Raw genomic sequence first — 25,685 nt, 5'->3', positions numbered from 1 at the left:
ATTTGAAAAAACATGGCGTTATTTGAATCCATCATGGTTTAAAGACTCATGGATGACACCTAAATAAATGAGCCATGATAAAATATATGTTTAAAGCAATAATTAAATTTTGTTGAATTGTCCATTTATTTCATTAGTTATATTTTTAATTAATTTTTATTTTTTGTAATTTATTTATTTATTTTTTATCTTGACCCCTCTTAACCAAAATGCTGGCTCCACAACTGAATATATATAAAAGTTATTTGATTTGATTGAAGTGGCGAATATCTCTTTTGGGATTTCAAGGACAACTTGTCCGAGAATGAGATTGTAACACCCCGCTTAAACATGTGGTAATTATATATTACTTTACAAACCCCTAGATCCTAGATATTTTAAGAAATTATTTAGGAAAAAGTACACACACACTCTTCAAATTACCGCCTCCTTGTCGTTGTCCTCCCTAAACTACTAATCGTGTCAATGTCTCCTTTAAATTACAAAAAAATTCCATGTCCCCTGAAAAACACCCTTCATAATTTTTTTTTAAAATATCTTAAAATTATTTTTTTTTAAATCTAACAAAAAATCAAAAATGATTTTGATGATTGGTCTTTAACTGCGACATTTGGAGGTCTATGATGTTTCAAGAAAGTTTAATTTCATTTATTTTACACAACAATAATTAATTAATACACTTCAAGGAAGTTTTTGAAAATAGAAAGGCAGAAAATGCAAGGATACTAGCTTATTAATAAAAGAAAATTCATAGAAAGCAGAATACATGATCATTCGTAGTGAAAATATACAATCCTTCAAGTTATATTTTCAATGCGTACTTTATGAGGCCAGGTGTATGAGTATTCATAAGGTAGTCTTCCCAGTCAATGCACTTCGGATCAAAGCCAAACAAAAGTGAATCTACACCACTCTCACTTGTAGCCATTCGAAGCTTTTCTGTGTTTGAGTCATCAAATCTGTATGGAAATGAAAAGCCTATTGACATTGGATACAATGACAACACCATTGGAAAATTAAGCACCAAAATAAGTCATAAATACCTGCCCTTAAAGAAAACATATGGTTTGTAAAGCTCAGCCAATCGTATCCCTGACTTTATCTTCCGCTTAAGATCAATAATCATATCCTGATTGTATTGGCAAATAATTGCATTCGCAATTTGAAATGCCTAGAAATAAGAGGAGAACACTTAAAGATCTTAAAACCCTTATGATTAGTCACTTTCTCAAAAGCCAAATGGGCTGCAATAGAAATTTTGCTAAGGTGCGATACCGAGAATAGCGTATTTTTCTAGACAAAACTAAATAAATAAAAATAAACGTATTTTCCCTTGACATAGAAAGTTACCATGCCTAGCCCTATTAATAGGAGTTGTTAAATTATGATATTTTTCGATAATTTTTGTTTAAGCTGGAAATTAAGAGGCTAAAAACAATAATTTCACTTTGGTGGTTTTGTATAAATAAGTTGTTTTCCTAATACTTTTACACTGCTTTTGTTTTTGTAAATATAAAATAGAAAACTGTTACCGTAAACAAGAACCAAATAAACCCAAAGCTTTCATTTTTGTACATAATTTTGGTTATGGATTAGACTTAGACAAACCTTGAGTGGCATTAAATACCGAATAGCCATGTGTGCACGAAAACTAGCCATACTGCTTAACACCGTCAACTTGTCAACTCTGATTGATTTTCCATTTTTACTAGCCAAAGGGTTTCCAGTGAAGTACCGGAACATGACATTTATAAAACTTGAAAATTTTATTGGATTTCTCCAAGAAGACCCAACATGGAGGATGATCTCAGAAGACTGATTTGCATAAGCCACCATGGCCACAATCATACAATTTACCACCATGTCTACTGGTATCTGCATGAGTTTTCGAGTTCAGTTATGGAAGCTTAATGAACAAAATATACGTGCGTGTACAAGCATAGAAAGTGAAGAATGATTGTAACTCACTATATCAAAGATTGTCTCATGATGGCCAAGAAAGTATTTCAATTTCCCTTTACCGTAGGCAGAAATTACGCCGTCAATGGTTCTGTAATAAGTAAACAAGCATGGATTAATTATATAAAAAAAAAAATGAATAAATCGATTTTTTTATTATTATTATTAGGAGAAACTATACTTAATCCATCTGAACTTCCATCAGATTTGCAACTACTTTTCTAAAATTAAAAAACTATCAATTTAGTGTATCTAGCTTTCAATTTTTTTTTTTCAATTTCACCACTCTGTTATGATTTTTCATTATATCCTAATGAAGGTGTGTCAAAATTTCCAAAATATCCCTCATACAAATTGCATGGATTTAGGTGTTGGTTATGATTTAACGGAGTTGCAAAAATACTCAGGCTTAAGTTTCTGTATATATTTTTTTATATGGTATTTTGAAAAATTTGATAGAATTTAATGAAAAATCCTAATGGATTGGTGAAATTGAAAAAAATTGAAAGATTGATATACTAAATTAAGAGTTTTTAAAGTTTATGAGAGTAATTGTAAAAGCGGCAACAATTCAAGGAGTTAAGTGAAGTTTTCCCATATTATTAATTATTATTATTGATATACTCTTCTTGTAGATCTTATTTCATAATTATGTGTCAAACTATATATTAATTAGTACCTCACGCCTTCAATCCAACCAGAAAATGGCTCTTTGTAAGTACTGGTTACCATGGTGGGTCGTATGATAACAAGGGGCAAGTTCTCTCGAAAGTGTCCTAAAAGCATCTCCCCCATTGCCTTTGTATAGACATAGGTGTTTGGCCATCCATATAGTCTTGCCCTTGCAATTAATAAAATTAAAACAAAAAGAACAAAATCAAGTAATCAACTAGAGAAAAAAATACACTATTATTACTGTATAATTGCAATCAGGTGTCAAGTTAATATTATGCCATCTATGTTAATGATAGTGCCCTAAACTCCAATAATTTTGTAAGACATTTTTGTTTATATTGAATAAAGTTGTTATTCCCTGATCTATTTAAATGAGAATATGTCATATAGCATATTTACATGTTTATCTTTATTCATTATTTATCATGTACATGTAAATGATTTATGAATTGCATTGAATATATGGTTTATGGTGAGAGTAATGAATTATTATGTAGAAAATCTTAAACAATAAACTTTGCAGTCTATAATATATTGTTCGCAGTCGGTAATAGGATTGAGTATTCCATTTGTGAAGATTGTAATACATCAATCATGATGACTTATCTTAATAATATGAAGTAGTGACTTCATATCAATGCTTTGGTGTAGATGCAATGCACTAAATGGATCACATGAGTTGTCATTCAGTTAAAACACTGTTGAAAATAAATGATTGTAACTCCCAGACTTTTTATGATATTGATTTTAAATCCTAAAATAACTTTAAACTCAAATATACATGGAATATCACTTTGATGCATTTAATAGTAAGACATTTAATGCAGTCAAAATGTTACAGTACATGTAACATTGTTGGAACATCATTCTCAAGAAGGAATTAAATCCCTTTGTTTAAAGGATAAGTAAAATTTCTCTTGAGATAGATTTAATAGAGTAATTATAACCAATCACCTGGACAAGGCATTTTTGGTACAAGTTACTAAGATATTTATGTACATAGTTGTTAAGTTTTAGAAATTGGCCACATTCAGGACCATGCCGGCATCCTCCTCTGCCGGCGTCGACAGATCACGCCGGCACATAACCCTTCTCCGACGTGAGTAGAAGACGCCGGCCTTTATATTCTCTTCACCAGCGGTCGCCTAAAATGCCGGAAAATAGCTTTGCCGATGCTGTTTAAGCTGGCGTTTGGTGTTAACGCCGGGAATACAATTCCTAGCATTTTTTTCCTCTTCCACGGTGTTTTTTGGGCACCGGCCTAATGTGTTTTTTTTTGTAGTGCCAAAATCTATCTTATAAATCTTTTCATCTCTTAAGTGTTAATTTTAAATAGATAGGTTTTTGGGTGTTTTTTTTCTCTTGCATTTATAAGGACATCAAGAAATGGACATGACATAGAGCCACAAAGAGCTCACTGCCATGAAACATTAGAAGGATATCAAGACGTGCATGCCGTGAAGTTACAAAGAGCTCATTGGCTTGCTACTTGGGATAACTAAATAAATTAATGCTAGGCATGGCAAAATAAATTGTAAGTTACTAATTAAATTTTGTTGAATATTTGATTTATTTTTGCAATGGCCGCACCGGCTTTGACTCGCCAAGCCCACAAACCCTCCAAAAGAGGTGGGCCCAAACCCTCTAGGAGGCGCTAGGCATGAAACACATGCCTTAAATCCATAAGGCAATAAATCTTCATACATAAACGCAGGTCACCTACAGAGAAGGATCCTCTCCATTTCAAATGAAATGGAGGGGATTCATTTAGTTGTTTTAAGAAGGCATTTTTGTCAAAAAAAAAATAAAAATAAAATGACAAAATTACCCCCCTTAAAAACAACTAATTGGTTCCTCTCCATTTCAAATGAAATGGAGAGGATCAAGGTCTGTCACCTACAAGGAAAGAAAACTCATGCACCCCCTTTATCACAGGAGAAAAAAGGGACTAAATTGCGTTATTTATTTTCTTTAATATTTTTAATCAATTTTTGTACATCTTTAGTTTCGAATCTTGACCCTTTTGAACTAAAATCATGCTCTGTTAATAATATGAAGCACGAGCTAATTAATCATCCTTATAATTTTTCATCAAGGATAACTTATAAAATAAACGGATAGTTTAAAGATTTACATATCATATTTGGTTAGAATCATAAAAACCTTTTAATTCCAAGATCCTTCATGGTTGATGTGATGGCTCTGTCAGTGGCACCTTGTCCTCGTAGTTTGTCTAGGTACTCTTCCACAAGTTGTTTCTCTGCTTTGATATCTAATCTTGAGCTTCCATTGAGCGTCTCTTCCATCTGAAATGGGCTTTCTAGTATTTGCCCCTTCTTTTCGCCACACACATAGGCTGAAAAACAACGTCAATCAGAGCCATCAATTGAAATAGCACACGTTTACAGTTACAAACGGATCATTTGGATTGAACTCCAGTGTTTACTTGCCCAAAACCAAAACTTCAGGCTCCGTTTATTTGGTATTAAAATAATTATTGAAAAATATTTTTCATATTTTTTATATTTTGTGCAACGAAAAATAATAATGAATGAAAAATAATTTTGATTTGACCAAAAAACTTCTTTAATTTTAGTAATATTATTTTACTTTCTTAAAACCGTAAACCATTTTTTGAGTCCGAACTTCTTATTCCCAAACTGCTGGACCATTGCCAAAATATCTTTGGACCCTGCCGGAACCCCGTTGAATAACTACCAAACCCCCATCAAGCTTTCACCGAAACCCAGTATGGCCATCGCTGTGACCCCACCAGAGCTTCGTCAAGACTCCACTAGGCTGCTCGCCGAGCTTTTGTTGGGATTTGCTAGGACCCCGTTGTGATACCGTTGGGACCCAATCATGACACCACTAAGACCCTGTTAGGACACAATTGGGCGTCACCGGGACTTGTTGAGACACCATCAAGCCCCGCCTAGACCTGACTAGGCCTCCGCTAGGCCCCCACTGAGACATGTGGTTGTGTGTTTATGGCGGGGTCCCGACAGAGTTCCAAAAGGGTCCCAGCGCACACCAATCGGGGGAAAATGTTTTTAGTAAAAAATATTTTCTTGAAGAATAATTTTCTTGAAAACAAACGGAATCTGAATTTTTTTTTTCTTTCGTTTTTTTCTTTTTTGGGTAAGTAAAAGAACTTTAATACACATTAGATTCAATATAAGAAATAAGGGCAAACTTTATGCATGTACACGAATTACCGGTTGATACATGGAGGAGCAATTTTAAGTTGATACAATTCTTGGCAAAGCCCGAAACATGCAAAACGCCAAATGTATTGATGCCCAGTGCGACGTCATATCTAAGACAAGAAAAGAAAATAAAATAAAAGGGAAACAAAATACTAATAAAGAGTAAAAATCATGTCTGTACGTAGTTTACGAATTATTATTAAACAATGTTTTAAAATTTAATTCAAAAAAAAAGAAAAATAAATTGATTGGTTGTTATCAAATTTTTAATATTTATATTTAATATAAATTTTTGATATTGGTTGTTATAAAAAAAATATTGTTTCAAAAAATTGATTGATTTCATAATATATAGTCCAATCTAGCTAGCTCAATTCACGTTTTGCTGGATTCCATAAGGTGCAACTCAATTTAATAGATAGAATAGTTAGGAAAGTCATGAATCGAAATTTAAAAAGGACAGTGATCCCTTGCCATTGAAGATGCCTTCTTTCATTTTTGTCTCATTTTCTTTGAGTAGAGTTATGTGAGAAAGGGTTCTTTTGTCCGAACTCGGAAGTTCTGTTCAAATGGGGAAGGCTTATTCGAACAGAGAGCTAACCAAGAAGGAGCAATGCTAAAAGAGTACTAAAGTCCTCATTAGATGTAATTTTTAAAAAATTTAATAGATTAAAATTCAATAATAATCATTTCAAATTCAATGAAAAATTTAAAATTTATATCACATTTCGGATAACTCTAGTTCTTGTTCTAATATTACTCTACCCAAGAGAACCTTTTATGCAGTTAGGAGCTTTCTTGCTTAAAAGAGAGCCTCCCACATGCTTGCCTTAATTTTTTTTTTTTTAGCAAGAAATATGATGAGATCCAAATCCATTCAAAACTTTAAAAGTAATATTAGTTTATAATTCGAGCATGCTAGCTCGTAAAATGTTCTTTAAATTCTAGGAATCATATTCTTATTTTAAAATACTGCAATGCTTGTTGTTTAGTACCTTTCATCAAAACTAGTGGAAGCGGCTGAATTCAGGATGATGTCTATTTCTTTCCACATATCATTTCTTAGTTTAGAATCTTTAACTCCCAAATTCTCATAAGAGATGTCACCCGGGACGGCGATCACCTTTTTAGATATAAAGGAATCTAGATTTGCACCCCACTTCTCCCGGACAACCCTAAATAAATCCTTTCCAATGACCTGTGAAACAATATTATTGAAAGTGAGAAAAAATTAAAAAAAAAAAAAAAAAAACTAAACAAAACAAAAGTAGATTCATCAGACGTTAAAAGACATGATGAAACCTCACGAAAAAAAAAAAAAAAAAAAAAACTGTCTATTTTTTTTGACATGTTGTCGTTCAGGTTTATTAATTAGTACTAAAATAGCTAGTGGTAGCGTAATTAATTTTTCTTTTGAAGAAATTAAGAAGCCGTTCTGAGATTAAATTTTGTTTTTAATGACATGTAAAAACCGATACTGAGTATGTAGAATATTACCCCCCACTTTAATAAATATGACATATATATATGAGTGGTTAATATATATGTGAGTGGTTAATATAGTATATATGGATTCAAATCCATAAGTTTAGTTTTGTTGGCCAGATAATATTTCAACAAATATTAAAATCTCAATTGAAGATTTTCAAAGCGATAATATTTTGGGTTTGTATCAGAGTTATTAACGGTATGTAATATGGTAGATGCATGTTGTGCACAGAATTAAAATAACTAGATCTCAAAGAAATAGAAAAGAGCAGAATATAAAATAGATCAATCACACACGACATCAAGATTTAAGTTATTCGACTTAATAAGCCTATATCCACTGGCGAAGACGACCCGGAAGAAATTCACTATCAAATGATGGAGTACAAAGATAATGGGAAGAAAATCACTCAAAACCCAAAGCCTCAATACACCCCGATCTCACTCTCACACAAAAGAGAGAAAAAATTGACAAAGAAAACTTTCTTCTTCTCTAAGTGCCATAAGGCACAACAAAATGAGAAAACTCTAATGAGATATGTGGCTTCTAATTTTTCTCCCAAGTCACTATGTTGCAAAGCCTCTCTTTTATAGTTAGCAAAGTTGTTTTAGGAGAAGTATTGCAAATCCAAAACCAACTCAAAGAAGGAAAAAAGAAAGAATCGGCTACAAAACTTCAAAAGGCCAAAACAAACAAGACAAAACTTGATGGCCCCATGTGAAGGACTTGAGATATTCAAGGCACGCACCAAGCAACAAACTCCACCTAACTTGAATTCCATCAAGTCTTCAATGCAAATCTCCTTATCACGTCTCCTCCAACACCCACATGGGCAATCACAAGCTACAAACAACAATCAAGTTCAAGCAACTCTTGAATTTGAGAACCGGAACTGGCTTAGTCAACATATCCACTGGATTTTCCTCTGAGGCAATTTTTTTCAATATGATATCTCTTCGTGTCACAACTCGATCACTAGCATCATTTGAATTGACATACCCAAAGACACTGGAACCGATACCACTATCTTTGTCAAAAACTAAGCCAACATCTGTAGCACCCCGTAAATAACAAAATATCAAATTCACTGCCGGCTAGTAAACCTTGCTAGGATTAACAACACTAACTGCATGTGAAACATCTGGATGAATGCACTCTATAGCATACATGATGCTCCCAAACGCACTAAAATAACATAGATGCGACATGAAACGCTCCTCCCTTGATGATGGCACCTTGCCATCCAAAATCTTCGTCAAACCTTGTTGTCGCATTAAAGAACGCGTTTTGATATGCCGAAGATTGAAACTATTTTGACCATCAAATTTTTGTACTTCAAATTTTACAGAAGCCATCCCGCAAAATAAAGAACACAGACTCTGATACCGCTTGTTGTGCGGAATTAAAATAACAGGATCCCAAAGAAGCAGAAAAGAGCAGAATAGAAAATAGTTCAATCACACACGACACCAAGATTTAAGTGGTTCGGCTTAACAAGTCTACATCCATTGGTGGAGACGACCCGAAGGAAATTCACTATCAAAAGATGGAGTACAAAGATAATGGGGAGAAAATCACTCAAAACCTAAAGTCCCAATACACCCCGATCTCACTCTCACATAAAAAAAAAAAACAAAAGAGAGAAAAAATTGACAAAAAAAAACTCTCTTCTTCTCTAAGTGCCACAAGGCACAACAAAATGAGAAAACCCTAATGAGATATGTGGCTTCTAATTTTTCTCCCAAATCACTATGTTGCAAACCCTCTCTTTTATAGTTAGCAAAGTTGGTTTACTTCTCCTAAAAGGAGAAGTATTGCAAATCCAAAACCAACTAAAAGAAGGAAAAAAGAAAGAGTCGACTACAACTTCAAAAGGCCAAAACAAACAAGACAAAACTTGATGGGCCCCATGTGAAGGACTTGAGATATTCAAGGCACCAAACAACAGTAGATAAGGGTAGTCTTTGTCGTAGTTGGAGTGGGACTCTACAGCATGCATGGATTCATGGTAAATCGCCCTCTCGCAGATAGGGTAAGGACGAAGGTGTTACAAGATCGAATTCGTAATTGAACGTGTAATTCGCTTGTCAACCGAAGAAGAAGCAGGATCTTGCTTCTTATTCTGACCTATCTTTGCTAAATAATTAACAGAAGGAAATTAGAGATTCCTAAGACTCCAAACACTAGGTTTGAGAATTAATTTTTGCATGCTTTATTGCACCCCAAACATGGGTTTAAATAGAACTACAATTTAGGTCAAATTCCTCTAGGATTTGTAAAAGTAATACTACCTAGACTAGGAAAATAAAAGAGAATATCCTTACTTGACCTACATCAGGGACGGAGCCCGAAAATTTTATGGGAGGGGCCTAGCCAATTTTTATTTTTATTTTTATTTTTTTCAGTTCTTTAGAATTTTTTTTATTAAAAAGAAAAATTATTTTGGTTGTTTATTATGAAATAAGGACTACCATAAAGGCCAAAAAAAAAGTGAGCATTTGAAGGTAAGGGCCAAAAATGGGCATTTGAAAGTAAGGACCAAAAATAAAAAAAAAACTTTATGGGTATGGCCAAAAAAAAAAAAAATTAAGAATAAGGCCAAAAGTTTTTATTAGACATGGCCAAAAAATCTAAAAATAGAGCCAAATTTTTTGTTTTTTTAGAGAGCCGAAATGACTAAACTTAAAACTTTACTTTACTTTACTTTTTTTTTTTTTTAACTTATAATTTTTTTTTTCCTTATGTTGGGGAGACCATGGCCTACCCCAGTCCCCCCTCCTGCCTACATGGTAGTGGAGAAAGTCTCCTTATTAGGATAGGACTAAAATACTACTATTAACATATAGTGGAGTACACCTCCTTATTGGAATAGGACTACAATACTTTAGCGTTAATATTTTGGGTTTTTATCAGTGTTATTAACAGTATGTAATATGGTAGATAAGGGTAGTCTTTGTCGTAGTTGGAGTGGGACTCTACAGCATGCATGGATTCATGGTAAATCGCCCTGGCCTCTCGCAGACTGGGTAAGGACGAAGGTGCATGATAGTACCGACCAGTAGTCCCAAAGACGGGTTATAAGACTAATGGGCTCATATATACCTTAGTGAGAGATTGTTATATATATATATATATATATATATATATATTAAATCATTACTTATTTCAAAAATTATACTTGATCGTAACATGAAAATATGTCAAATATGAGAGCAGTTACGTAGGATACCTTATTATGTTTGAAAATATGTCAGATATGTGAGCGGTTAATGTAGAATACCTCATCATGCAAGCGTTGTGTGGCAGACTCAAGATCTGAAGCTCTTATGAGAAGATAAAGCCTTTTGACATTTGGTTGCACTCGCAGTATTTTCTCCACAAAAGCTGCGTGGATGGATACAAAAGCAAAGTCTTCATCTCTCTGAAGTTAGAATACATACACACAGAAAAAGAGAGGGTATACGTACCTTTTGCTAGAAAGCCAGTAGCACCGGTGACTAAAATAGTCTTGTTCTCAAGAAACTTGGGCATGCTTTCCAACTCCATGATAAAAGAATGAGAGACAGAGAAGGAGAGAGTTGATGAGTACTGTGTGGATCTGGTTTGTCTATATATATATATATATATATATAGTATTGTTTCACATCCACTAGGAATACATGGAGAATGATCCTCTCTATATTTATTATTTAGGGTTTAGGGTTCAGGTAAATTGCACTTCACATGCTACCTACCGAAGTTGTAAATTGCACTTATGACTTATGTTATCTGCTGCATTGCCAACACACATTATAATTGAATTTGACAAATATAATATACCACATTGTTATCCTACAACTACTTTACAATGTTGACATGACAATCTTACTCAACCGTTAGATTTTTTTAGTAATACTAAAAGTTATATTTTTATTTTATAACTATTCCACAATGCTAACGTGTCACCTCTAATTAACGGTTGGTCTCTCTCTCTTTTTTTTATTTTTAATTTTTTAATTTTTTATCTTAAAGAATTTATTTATGCAAGAATTTGTTAGGGCTGCCATGTTGGCTTAAAAAAAGAAGCCAAAACCACATGTGGTTGGCGAAATAGGAAAGACGATTATGGCAACCACGAGAAAAGATAGTTCGATCGAATTGGTAGGATATTAATTAATTAGGAAAAAAAAAATACATTTAGCTACTTTTTCCCAATTAATTCGATCATGCCTCAAAAAATGACAATAAACCCTTGAACTTTTTCCCAATTAATTGATCGTTGTTAGACTTTTTCCGTCCACCTCCATTAATTGATTCTTGGTTGCAGACGTAGATGACTTTCTGTCTACACAACACAACATCCCCGTCAGTTATTGGAGAGAAACCATTCGTTAGAAATATTAATACAACGCAATACGCATGATGGTCTGATAACACGAAACAAACCATTAATTAATGTTTCCACGCGAACAGGGAATCTCAAGTACTTTATCAACAATAAGTTCCAATTACTACGTAGGACCATAAGAGACGTGTGACATAGAAGCAGGGGACGTGTCTTTTCTGCAATAAGGAGTCTATTAATTAGTTGTTTTGTTATTTACCTTCCAGTGTTGTGTGGTTTTCATTATCTAGAGAGTTCTAGACTTCTAGTCCTACATTAGTTAGAATCTCTAGTCCTATGTTATTTTGTCTTTAAATTATTTAAAAATAATATAACAAAAAATCAAAATTTATTTTGATTGTTGGTGTTTGACCACGACATTTGGAGATTTATCTATGTTAGATTTACTCTAGTTACTTGTTGATTGTGTATTTAAATTATAAGATGAGATGAGCCAAATATGAAAAAAAATATTAACCCTAACATTTTTCTATATTTATTTATGAACTAGTTGGTGAAGTAGATATGTATACTTAATTATGTCCGCTTAAAAAAAAGGGGGCGGGGGCCTCACCAAAACCACACAACAGGAAAGTCAATGAGCTTTTTAGAAGCCTTTATGATCTTTTTGGCAACATACGTGGAATAGGATCATCTTGAAATGGAGATATTTAGTGTAGAAGGAAGAGTAATATTGTCTTAAAACTAAGGGCTTGTTTAGTTTGCAGAATAAACTCCTGAAATGGAATGATTATTCATATGAAATAATCATTATTTTGTTTAGTATGACTATATTCCTGGAAATAGTTATTCCCATGAGAATGACTAATCCCATACACCCAAGAATAGCTATTCCACTAAAAAATGAGTAAAATAGCTATTCCTTATGGAATATAATAGATTTTTCAAAAAAACCCTTATTATTTTTTATTTTATTTTAACACTAATTATTTTTTTTATTTTAAAAAAAATTAACAACCTAAAAATTTATTCGTCATCTTTCATCACCCACAATGTTTAGGGGTTTACGAAAGATGTTGAATTCTCCATTTTTTTTTTCCCACATTTTCTCACCCTCCAAACAATCCCTATATTCCCGGATATCCACAACCCTAACCCTGTTTTTGTTCTCTCTCTCTCTCTCTCTCTCTCTCTCTCTCTTACAACAGGATCGTCTTTCTCCGGCGACAAGTCGGTGAAGATCTTCGTCGCCGGCCATCGGGGCTAGGTCGGCTCAGCCATCATGCGGAAGCTCCACCACCTGGGCTTCACCAACCTCGTCCTGTGTACCTACACCGAGCTCGACCTAACTCGCCAGAGTGACATGGATGCCTACTTCGCCACCGAGAAGCCCCGGTTCGTGATCCACACAGCTACCCGATAGACTTCATTGCTGCCAAACCAAGGCCACCACCAAATCCATCGGGGGTGGTCGCACCACCCTCGGGGCACCTAGGGGGTCCACCCCAAGGTGCTCCAGGGGTGATGCGACTACCCCAAGGTCATGCAAGGGGTGGCCGGCCACCCTTGTAATTTTAGGTTTTTAATTTTTAAAAGAAGGGTGGGTTTTTGGTAATTTTGGTTTAACTCCTCTTAGAATACATTTGTTGTTACCAAACTAAGGAATATGAATAACTATTCTACTCCGCCTTCCTCTATTCCTAGTAATAGCTATTCATTTTCCTAATGGAATACTCAATCTACGAACCAAACGAGCCCAAATTAGACATGGAGATTCCAATTGCGGGATTCGAACCCATGTCTTATTGTGTATTTAACCATTTTGAAAATTTTCTTTAGCCATTGAACTATCACCTTAGATAGTATGTCTACATTGTTAGGTTCTGCAGTAGTACTAATGCTTTCTAGAGACGAAGCATGCTGTAATTATTTGAACCATGAGCTAATTAATCATCACCTATAATGAAGCCAAACAAGCCGCCCACATGACTCAGACCACATCAAGTAACAAAGTAGTAAATGGGACTCTTACTATTTATAATTTCTCTTCTAGGATAACTTATAAAAAAAAAAAAAAGGATATTTTAAAAGATTTATTTTTTTAATAAAGTATAATCTCTCTGAAGAATGGTAAACCCAAACCCTGAATACAGGGAATATTGTTTAGTCCGGACTCGAATACAAAACCTCAAGGTATAACACCCTTAAGGCTTCCATTTGAGCTGCCTGTACGGGACTATAGTATAAAAATTTATATATCATATTTGGTTAGAATCATAAAACCTTTTAATTCCAAGGTCCTTCATGGTGGATGTAATGGCTCCGTCAGTGACACCTTGTCCCCGTAGATTGTTTAATTAGGCACTCCTCCACAAGCTGTTTCTTTGTTTTGATATCTAATCTTGAGCTTCCATTGGGCGTCTCTTCCATCTGAAATGGGCTTTCTAGCATTTGCCCCTTCTTTTCGCCGCACACATAAGCTGGAAAACAGCATCAATCATCGCGCCATCAATTGAAAATACCTTACTCTTCAATGTAAAAAATTAATATAATTATATAATTAAATTTATTCTTTAATTTATTTTTGAAATTAATTAGGACTTTAATACACAACAGATTCAATGTAAGAAATAAGTGGAACAGGATCCTCTCATCCCATTTTAGAGTGGAGAATATTCAATTCATGGCTTCTTAAAAATCCTAGAGCAATAAATGAGATATATACTTCTCCACTAACAAAAAATAATAAAAAAATATTATTTTCATATTAAAAATAAATAAATAATAAAATAATAAAAAAAATAAGGGGTGGTTGGCCACCTAATTGGGGATGGCCAGACCACCCCAGTTGGGGGCTGCGGAGGTTGAAGCCACCCCATGGCCCTCTGGACCACTCCCAATGGCTAAATCTAAAAGAAAAATTAAATTTTGTTTGGCCCTTCGGGGTGGCCGGACCACCCCCAGGTCCAACGGGGGTGGTCCAGCAACCCCCAGGCCCACGTCACCATTGGGTGACATGGCAATTTGTCACACGTTATTAAAAATTATAGAAACGTGTTAATTTTATCACGTCACCATCTGGTGACGTGTTAAAAATGGCACGTTACCAACTAATGACGTGTCATATTGACAAGTCATCATTTGGTAATGTGTCATAATGACACGTAACCAAACTGTGACGTGTGAGTCCGACACGTTACAAAAAGATAACGTGTCATGATGACACGTTACCAACTTTGTAACGTGTCAATAACACACGTTACCATGACACATTACAAAATGATAACGTGTCATGCTGACACGTTATAAAAGGGTAACTTGTCATGCTCACACGTTACCATTTGATAACGTGTCATTATGACAGGTTACTAAATGGTAACGTGTCATGATGACACGTTACAAAATGGTAACGTGTTTTATTGCCATGACACGTTACTAATTCGATTAAATTTGTAATATTACTTAATATAATAATTAAGTAAGGGTAGGTTTTTAAGGTTTTTAAGGCTTCTGACTTAAGGGTTTTTAATTGTAGGTTTTTAAGTAAGGTTTTCAAGCCATGACAAGGAAAAATTTGTATGTAAATTATACTTGTAAGGGTAGGTTTTTAAGTAATTTCAAAAGAGCTTCTACTTCCTCAGTGAGTGTCGTGGCCAGTGGAAGATATAATTTCTTCAAACTAAGTACGTATGTGACTCACAGAAAAAATTTATTTATTTGTCCAATTTATAATGAACAATTTCTTTACGTACCCATTCGCTCCAATATAAGTAGTCATTAATTATCTGTTCTTTCACCGTGAGAGGATCTGCTTGATCAGATTGTATGATCAGATTGTTTGATCATGTATAGAAATTAGGTATAACCTAATTTCTATTAATTATTGCTATATCGTATATATAAACAAATCATCATTTAATTAATATCATGTAACTATGGTAGCTAGGTGTCACCCGATATATCATGACATATCAAGCAACTATGGTAGCTAGCTAGGTGTTATTTTGAAATTACAAACATACCTTAAATAAGCAATTAAAATTATATAATTTGTAATTTATCTTAAATTTGTCACATACAGGGCACATGTATTGAGTACAGGAAGTATTAAATGTGTTATAGTCGCATAACATTATATTATCTCAATAATTTGTATTGTCCAACATGACATAACATACTGTTAATTATTTTGACCTAGGTATCTGAAACGTACGTACTTGAGGACGTTATTGTAACATATATAATATATGTTACAATAGTTGTAGTAACTTATAAGTTACTACAATTATTTCCAACCCCTTCTATATATGTAACGGCCGATAACATATATAGTAGGGCTGTGAAATATTTAACAAATGTCATCTAGTAGGGGTGTAACGTAATAATTGTAGTTTTGAATGTGCCAATTGTAAAGTAATGATTAGCACATCATATGTGCCAAAACAGTACAATGTTTGTACATGCATGCATGGGTTAGTACTAACCTATATACAAATAGCAGTTGGTTTAGGACATAGATCGATATAGTAGATCATTATTGTTATAAGATCTCAATATACAAATTAGTCATCCGATCATTATTTTTTAAAAATTATTATCGGACAATTATAAAATTTAAAATGTGATTTTTAGTATTATATATATATAATACATACATACATAAATGCTATTTACTCTCATAGTATTAAGTAGATACTTAACGTTAAAGAAATTACCAAATTAAAATAAATAAAAAAATAAAAAAGCGAGGGGGGGGGGGGGGATTTTGCAAAATCATATTTTATTAAAATAAGCCTACATTAGTGACATGCTACATGTGACACATTACTAAAGACTAAAGTAGTGGCACATTAGTAAAGTAGTAACGTGCCTTTGTGACACATTACTACATTAATAATGTGTCATACGTAGCACGTTACTACAATAGTAATGTGCCATGTGTGGCACGTTACTATAGGTAATTAATCCAAGCGGCAGTGCCCCATTCTTTCTCTTCCTTCTCTTTTTTCTTTCCCTTCCCCCTATTTTTCCCCTTCCTCCCACGCGCAGGGCCTTTTCCTCTCCCTTTCTCTTTTTTTCTTCTTGTTCGATCACTGTGCGTCGCCGGCCATTCTCCCTCTCACAAATGCTCTCCGTCGATTTCTCTCTCACTGACTATCTCCGCAGACCGGACGGTTTGGGGCGGCCGAAGCCACCCCAGGTCCAATCGTGGTGGCCAGCCACCCATCTGTTTATTTATTATTTTAGTTTTTTATTATTTTTTTTATTTTTTTTATTGAGAGAACATGTGGCATATTTGTGGCCCTAAAATTTCTCTAAATCCTAGCCATGAACTGGATACCCTCCAGTCTATAAGAAGATCAGGATCCAACTTCAACATGCCAACCTCATAGGTCGGCGACTTAAAAGCACCTTTTATTTTTTATTTTTTTTATTCTTCTTCCCTTTTTTTTTTTTTTTTTTTTTTTTCAAAGAGAAAGAATTGAGGGTAGTATGACTAAAATAGTATTGTTTCGCATCCATTAAGAAGATATGTAGTTTTTAAAGTAAATCTCCTACGGCCTTGAAATCAGCCAACTTCAACAAGCCAAACTCATAGGTCGGCGACTTAAAAGCACCCTTTATTACTACATTAATGTGCTTTCCCATCTGCCTCGGATAAGAATTATATCCTCTCCTGTTCGATCCAGCTAGTTATATTTTTCTTTTTCTTTTTTTTTTGAGGGGACAGCTAGTTATATTTGAGAGACAATTTTGTTCATAAAAAAAAAAAAAAGTGAAAAGACAAAAATATTCAAATATAACTAACTGGAGAAGATTCAGTTTCCTGAAATAGGATCCTTTTCAAATGGAGAGTATATATCCCGTTAATATTTTGTAGAGTAATGGTAGAAAGTAGTACTATTGTGTCCATCTTGTACATGTCACTCTAAAAATGATGTGCCTTCTAATATTACATTGGGCTTTTGATTGATCATTGTTGAATTTTGATCAAATTGTAATTTTAAATGCATTTTCATTCATGAAGTGACACAAGATGAACACAAGAGTTACTTTTAGGATTACTCTTTTGTAGAGGGGTAAAATTGTTATTTTAATTTTTTGGACAATTTCATCCCTCTAAAATACACTAACTGGATACTTTCAATTTCATTTGAAATGGAGAGGGTCATTTTCCCCTCTACCTCCCTATCAATTTATTCCCTACACGTTGGTGTGACGTTATTTTTTAGACAATTTTATCCCCTAAAAAAATCAATAGTATATTTTTGTAATTTTTTTTTAACTACTTCAATTTTATTTTATTTTCTCATAAAAAACTTAAAATTAAATTTAAACGGCTGGAAAAATTACAAAAATACTATAACATTATCAACTGTCCAAATTTAATTAAATCGAGACTTCGCATGCCACCTAGCTAAGTTGGAGATTGCACTTTTGTTATGTCTAGCACACATTATAATTGGATTATGAAGATCCTATACTTGCATTTTTCTTTTACGAATTTTGATATAAATTTTGGGTATAACTCACCATTGAAAACCTACTTGCAAGTGAAAGGTGCCAAAGAACTTATATACACATGGTTAAACTTGTACTAATGCCATGTGTGGCACTTATGATCTTAACATACCATCACGCGTCTCTGGCGGACATCCATGGTTGCCCACTCTATCGACATTGACCCGATGGTAGCCTATTTTTCTTTTTGGTTGCTCCACATACCTATCAGTATTTTAATCTAGCCTATAAATCGTCTGTTTCATGACTTGAACCTGTGATGTGGTGTTTAGTACTCATACCAAATGATACGTACCTACGTAATGTGAGACGAAAAATAACATGAATGATAGATTTTAGGGTGATTCAAGGTATCCTAAGCCTCCCAAGAAACAAACGTGAGTTTGCTAATATAATTCTCTTCTTACTTTCATTAATCAAACAATAGGCTATATAGACTTAAAAGACGAAATATAAACATAATTGAAAGACAATTGGTAGGCTCCGTTTGGTTTGTGGAATAAAACATTGAAATGAAATGGCTATTCCTATTGAATAGCCATTCCTTTGTTTGGTAATGGCTTATTCCTAGAGATAGTTATTCTTATGGGAATAACTAATTCCTTACATAGATGAATAATTATTAATCTAAAAAATTAGAAAAATAGCTATTCCTTAAGAAATGTAATATATTTTTCAAAAATACTTAGATTATTTTTTATTTTATTTTAAACTTAAAAATAAAAGACAAAAATAAAAAATAAAGTAGGTGGCAAACCACCCATTGGGGTGGCCGGCCACCCACAGAAGAGGCTGAGGATGGTGCAACCACCCCATTGCATTTTGTTGGGGGTTGTCGCACCACCCACTTTCTTTTCTTGTTTTTTTTTTTTAAAAAAATTTTTTTTTAATTTTTTTATGAGTTGAAAAAAAATAAATAAATAATATGGGGTTTTTAGTAATTTTGATTCAATTCTAGTTAGAACATGTATGTTGTTACCTAACTAAGGAATATGAATAATTATTTAATTCCACTCTCCTCTATTTCCACTAATAACTATTCTCTTTTTTAGTTGAATATGCATTCTGCGAACAAAACAAGCCCTTAGAGATACGTATAGCATCTTCTAATAACCTAGAGGCTTCTAATACTACTAATGATTGACTCTGACCAATAGGTAATAATTCAATGTTACTTATTTTATTTTATTTATTTCATTTTTACGGTCATTAGATTTTCAATCCTTAATGAGGTAGGCACATATTTCGGTACGTAGTTGGGCCATATACAGGTTAACTTGTTGCAAGTATATATTTCAGTGGACTTTTGCGTTTAATAACCAATAACCACATAATAGTTTTTGTAGACGGTTGAAAAAAATACCAACTCCCTATGTGGTTCGTCTTTAAGGATAGGCGGTTAGCGATTTAATACCCCTCTAATTTAAAATAAGGTCCTAAAATGTAGTGCGGTTAGCTGTTTTAAAGTTAGGTGAAGACCTCATTTTTCCCGGCCAACGGAAATGGGGATCTTCTTGAATCTCCATAAGAATTTCAGTTAACCCGGTGTTGAGCAGGGTGAACTTATAATCACACTATAAATAGGCACCCTATCCGTTCTAACTTTCTTTACATTTTTCTTCGGATTGCAAGTTTCTTCATTCCTCTTAGCGTCTTTACTATTTCTATCAGGAACTTCCTTAATTTAATTTCTTCTTTGATTCCAGAAATGCTTTGATAGTTTCCTCTTGATTTATGAATTCCTCAGCCTTATTCATGAATGCTTGGCGGGACATTGATGGTTTCCAAGTCAAGTCTGCCATCAATTTACTTACAGAGTTCAATCTATGGACAACCTTTAGGTTTCTTACAAAGTTCTAGTCAAATTGGAAAGTGTTATTATTATGTTCCTTGATTTTTTTTTTTAATTTTTTTTTTAGGATTACATGGGTATTTTTGAATATTTTACACTAGTAATCTCTTTATATATAAACTGTAAACTCGAATTAGGGTTTTAACAAGTTTGTGTTTGGTACAAATAATTATCTTTTTTTTGGCTGAGGGGGGAGAAAAGAGAGCTTGTAACCCCATTTTTCACAAGTTGATCATGAAGGAACCCTCATCACTTGTGAGCCTTAGTATCGAGTACATCTTGTATTCCTATCTATTAATTTTCTTTATGCATGCATCAATTTGGTTTATTTTACACAACATGACTAATACGCTTCAAGGAAGTTCAATTTCGTTTATTTTATACAACAGTAATTAATTAATACACTTCAAGAAAGTTTCCAAATAGAAAGGCAGACATACAAGGATACTACCATATTAATAAAAGAAAATTCTTAAAAAGCCCAATACATCATGCTTAGTGAAAACCTAAAATCCTTCAAGTTATATTTTCAATGCATACTTTTTTAGGCCAGGAATATGAGTATTCATAAGGTAGTCTTCCCAATCAACGCACTTTGGATCAAAGTCAAACAAATGTGAATCGTCACCACACTCACTTGTCGCCATTTGTAGCTTTTCTGTGTTGGAGTCATCAAATCTATATGGAAATGAAAAGCCTATTGACATTGGATACAATGATAGAACCATTAGTGAATTATTTAAACACCAAAATAAGTCGTAAATACCTGCCCATAAAGAACACATATGGTTTGTAGAGTTCAGCCAATCGCATCCCTGAATTAATCTTTCGCTCAAGATCAATAATCAAATCCTTATAATACTGGGAAGAAAAAGCTGCATTCGCTATTTGAAATACCTAGAAATTATAAGAGGAGAACACTTGTGATCTTAAAATTCTTGCAATTAATTAATTAGTCACTTTCTCAAAAGTCAAATGGGCTGCAAAAGATATTTACTACAAGGCGATACCAAGACAAAAATAAACGAATTTTTCCTTAACATATCAAGTTACCATGCCTAGCCCCATTAAGAAGAGTTGTCACATTATTATACTTTTTAATAACTTTAGTTTCAGCTAGAAAGAGGCTAAAAACATATATAGTATTGTTTTTGGAAATCTCAAAATAGAAAACTGAAAACAAGAATTAAGCAAACCCTAAGCTTTCATTTTTTGTACATAATTTTGGTTATGGGATTAGACTTGGACAAACCTTGAGTGGAAGTATGTATCGAATAGCCATGTATGCACGGAAAATAGCCATACTGCTCAACACTATCCCCTCATCGACTTTGATTGATTCTCCATTTTTACTAACCAATGGATTTTCAGTGAAGTACCGGAAAATGATATTTCTAAAAGTTGAAAATTTTATTGGATTTCTCCAGGAAGACCCCACATGGAGAATGATCTGAGACGATTGATTTGCACAGGCCACCATGGCCACAATCATACAATTTACCACCATGTCTACTGGTATCTGCATGAGTTTTGAAATTCAATTCTGGAAGCTTATTGAACAAAATATATATGGACAAACACAAGCGTATAAGCAATTACTATATCCAAGATTGTCTCGTGATGGCCAAGAAAGCTTTTCAATTTCCCTTTACCGTAGGCAGCAACTACGCCGTCAATGGTTCTGTAACGAGTAAACAAGCACGATCATTTACTTAATATGAAAATAGAAAGAATGAAGCGATTCTTTTTTTTTTTTTTTCTTGATCTACTCTTCTTTATTACTATTCATCCAACAAAAAAAAAAACTCTTCTTGATTACCAAATTAACAAGATTAGATTTTTTCTAAAAATTGTAGCTACTATAATTCTATGTCAAAATACATATTAGTACCTCACGCCTTCAATCCAACCAGAAAATGGCTCTTTATAAGTACTGGATACCATGGTGGGCCGTATGATAACAAGGGGCAAGTTCTCTCTAAAGCGTCCTAAAAGCATTTCTCCCATTGCCTTTGTGTACACATAGGTGTTTGGCCATCCATATAATTTTGCCCTTGCAATTAATAAAGTCAAAAACAAAATAAATAAATTAAAGGACAAAATCAAGTAATCAACTATAGAAAATAATTAATCTATTCGAGATAACTATTTTTTCGCTAATACTAGGATATTATCTAGCTTTCCTCAAATAATTAACCATCACCAATAATGAAGGCAACCCCCACATGATCCAGACCACATCAAGTAACTTATTGGGAGAACTTGAAAAAAAAAAAAAAACAAAAAAACAAAACAAAACATATTTTAAAGATTTATGGATCATATATATTTGGTTAGAAACTTAATTAAATACCTTTTAATTCCAAGATCCTTCATGGTGGATGTGATGGCTCCATCAGTGGCACCTTGTCCCTGTAGTTTGTTTAGGTATTCCTCTACAACTTCTTTCTCTGCTTCGATATCTAAGCTTGAGCTTCCGTTGAGTGTCTCTTCCATCTTAAATGGGCTCTCTAGTATTTGCCCATTCTGTTCGCCGCACACATAGGCTGAAAAAATAACATCAATCATAGTGCCATCAATTGAAAATGATTGCAGGTGGCTTTTAAAACTACTATTAGATTAAAATTTAATAAGGATCTGTCACAAATCTAAAAATGATTTTAAAAGTCATATATAAGCGTCGAGAGTTGGAAGTGTGAGTAGCATTACTCATTGAAAACATCGTACTCTTTACTATAAGAATATAATTAAATGATGAAATTTATTCTTTAAGGAAAATTATATTTTACTCCCCCAAAGTTTGGGACGATTTGTAATTTGACCTCCAAAGTTTCAATTTTGGCAATCCACCCCTCCCAAAGTTTCAATTTTTTGCAATTTGACCAATTGTATCCAAAACTTCCCATATTGCTCCTAATTTTTTATTTTTTATAAAAATTTAAAAAAAAAATCAGGGTGGCCCTTGTGGCCATCATGCCATTTTGCACCCCCAAATTTGTTTTTGTTTTTTGTTTTTTTAAATAAAAATTAGGAACAATATGAGAATTTTAGGATAATATTGGTCGAATTGCAAAAATTTAGAACTTTGGGGGGTAAATTGCCAAAATTGAAACTTTGGAGGTCAAATTGTAAATCACCCCAAACTTTGAGGGGTAAAATGTAATTTTCCCTATTCTTTATTATCAATTTTGGCTTTTATGATTAGGCATTTAACATTGTACCATAGTCATACGTCATGAATTTAAATCCCGATTCTATAATTCACTTCAACTTCGATTAAAATTTTGACTTGAAGTGAACTAAGAGGACTTTAATTACTACACAACGATTCAATAAAAGAAATAAGTAAGGGCAAGCTTTATGTACACGAACCCGTTGATACATGGAGGAGCACTTTTAAGTTGATACAATTCTTGGCAAAGCTCAAAACATTCAAAGTGCCGAAGGTGTTGATGCCCAGTGCGACGTCGTATCTAAGAGAATGAAAATAATAATAATCATAATAATAAATAATAATCATGTCTGTAGTTGATGATAGATATTAAACAATGTTTTAAAAATTGAAACTGGTAATTAAGTGAACTGAAAAAGTGATCATTTCCTCGGTTGACCAATTCAACTCATTCAATCAATCAAATCATAAACATATTTATCATAACTAAATTAAATAAATACATTTTAACACATATTCAGGACATCAAAAAGTGATATTAGTTTATAATTCATGCGGTTGAATGAGCTGATATTAGAATGAGAAATGATATTTAATAAACTCTCATATAACTGTCATATAATTATGATAATACGGTAATGAATATCTGCCTTTGATTTTACTTTTATAAGTTTTTATTGATCTAAATATTAATTTACACTATCACATCATTATAATTGTGTAGTAATAGTATGATAATTTACTAAATAGCATTATTCCGAAAATCAAAATACGTACAATAATGCATGTTGTTTACTATGTACCTTTCATCAAATGTTGTGGTAGCTGCAGAATTTATGATGATGTCTATTTCTTTCCACATATCCTTTCTTAGTTTAGAATCTTTAACTCCCAAATTCTCGAAAGAGACGTCTCCAGGGACAGCAATAACCTTTTCAGATATAAAGGAATCTAGATTTGGACCCCACTTCTCCCGGACAACTCTAAATAAATCCTTTCCAATGACCTGTGAAACAATTATTAAAAGTAAACAAAAACAAAATTAAGTATAGATTCATCAGACTTCAAAAGACATAATGAAAGCTCGTGAAAAAAAAAAAAAAATACTGTCCATTTTTTTTGACATATCAATTGTCGTTCAAGCTAAATAGTAGTAGCGTAATTCAATCCAAGGCAATCAAAAGATTTAATTTTCTCCGGACTTTACACAAATCCCAATCTACAAATTAACCTAGAAACATTAGAAACTTAGACAAAGAAGCACTAAGTATGACATACAATAAAAAGACATATATACTTATTTATATAAACACAAACAAACATAAATAGGAATGGTATTAATCGGAAACCCAAAAATCTAACTCAAATGGTCATCATGTCATGAACTCTTGGAAGCATTCTTTGCACACCTTTGAACCCTCTATGCCTTTTTTGTTGTTCAATTGTGTTAACTTTACTTTCTCTACACACTTCTTTTTTCTGTTTTTGTTTTTAATGGTCATTTTTGCGTAGGGAATCCTTCATTTCTATTTTAAATTATGTTTGTCATATTTTAGTTTGACCCATACAACAATGATTTTTTTGGCTCTGTCACGGCTTGCTGATAAGGTAAGGACGATATGATGGTGCATGATACCGATTAATACTTCTAAAGATCAGTTATAAGACTAATGGGCTCATACCTACCTTAGTGAGAGATTGTTAAATATATATTTTAAATAATCATTTATATTAAAAATTTAAACTAATCGTAGCTTGAAAATGTCAAATATATGAGTGGTTACGTATGATACTTTATTATGTAAGCGTTTTGACCGCTTATCTCAAAAGCTTAAAGGGATGGTCGCTTGAAAATATGTCAAATATGTGAGCGGTTAATGTAGGATATGATACCTCATTATGCAAGCGTTGTGTGGCAGATGCAAGATCTGAAGCTCTTATGAGAAGATAAAGCCTTTTGACATTTGGTTGCACTCGCAGTATTTTCTCCACAAAAGCTGCGTGCATGGATGGATACAAAAGGAAAGCCATCATCTCTCAGAACATATACACACAGAAAGAGAGCTAAGGGTATACGTACCTTTTGCTAGAAAGCCAGTAGCACCAGTGACTAAAACAGTCTTGTTCTCAAGAAACTTGGGCATGCTTTCCAACTCCGTGATCAGAAAAGAAATGAGAGAGAGAGAGAGAGAGAAGGAGTTGATGAATGATGACTGACGATCTTACGCAAGAAGTAGATAGCTTCTTCGTGAGTTATGCTGCTTTATATATATAGACATGTCTCTAAAGTCAGGGATGGATCCAACTTTTAATTTGCGGAGGGATTAAAGTCAGGAATGGATCCCGCTTTCAATTTGCGGAGGGACTAAGGGCCAAAAATTTTTTGAAGAGGGACCAATTGACAAAAAATGCCTTACATTTTTTTTTCCTTAATTTGTTTTTTTTTTTTTTTTTGGCCTTAAAATTTTTTTTGAACGGGTGAT

The 25,685-nt window shown here is 33.4% G+C and overlaps 2 protein-coding genes across 2 annotated transcripts; both read right to left on the bottom strand.

The window, feature by feature from the left end:
- Positions 1-802: 802 nt before the first annotated feature.
- On the bottom strand, positions 803-10,878 carry LOC132162792 (fatty acyl-CoA reductase 3-like). Its single transcript, XM_088519162.1, has 10 exons — positions 10,800-10,878; positions 10,613-10,716; positions 6,839-7,041; positions 5,853-5,953; positions 4,798-4,990; positions 2,639-2,800; positions 1,969-2,050; positions 1,609-1,875; positions 1,044-1,171; positions 803-959 (listed from the first exon to the last, which is right to left on the bottom strand). Exons 1-10 carry the CDS (start codon positions 10,876-10,878, stop codon positions 803-805), a joined length of 1,476 nt encoding a protein of 491 aa, XP_088375288.1.
- Positions 10,879-20,374: 9,496 nt separating this feature from the next.
- Positions 20,375-25,448, bottom strand: LOC132164505 (putative fatty acyl-CoA reductase 4). The gene is made up of 10 exons (XM_088518958.1): positions 25,283-25,448; positions 25,096-25,199; positions 24,006-24,208; positions 23,403-23,503; positions 22,384-22,576; positions 21,922-22,083; positions 21,630-21,711; positions 21,283-21,549; positions 20,797-20,927; positions 20,375-20,708 (listed from the first exon to the last, which is right to left on the bottom strand). Exons 1-10 carry the CDS (start codon positions 25,344-25,346, stop codon positions 20,552-20,554), a joined length of 1,464 nt encoding a protein of 487 aa, XP_088375084.1. The 5' UTR covers positions 25,347-25,448; the 3' UTR covers positions 20,375-20,551.
- Between the last annotated feature and the right edge of the window lie 237 nt (positions 25,449-25,685).

Source organism: Corylus avellana, chromosome 8, assembly GCF_965113065.1.
Source record: "Corylus avellana chromosome 8, dhCorAvel1.hap1.2, whole genome shotgun sequence".
Classification (NCBI taxonomy): domain Eukaryota; kingdom Viridiplantae; phylum Streptophyta; class Magnoliopsida; order Fagales; family Betulaceae; genus Corylus; species Corylus avellana.
This window is presented reverse-complemented; position numbering and strand designations above follow the sequence as displayed.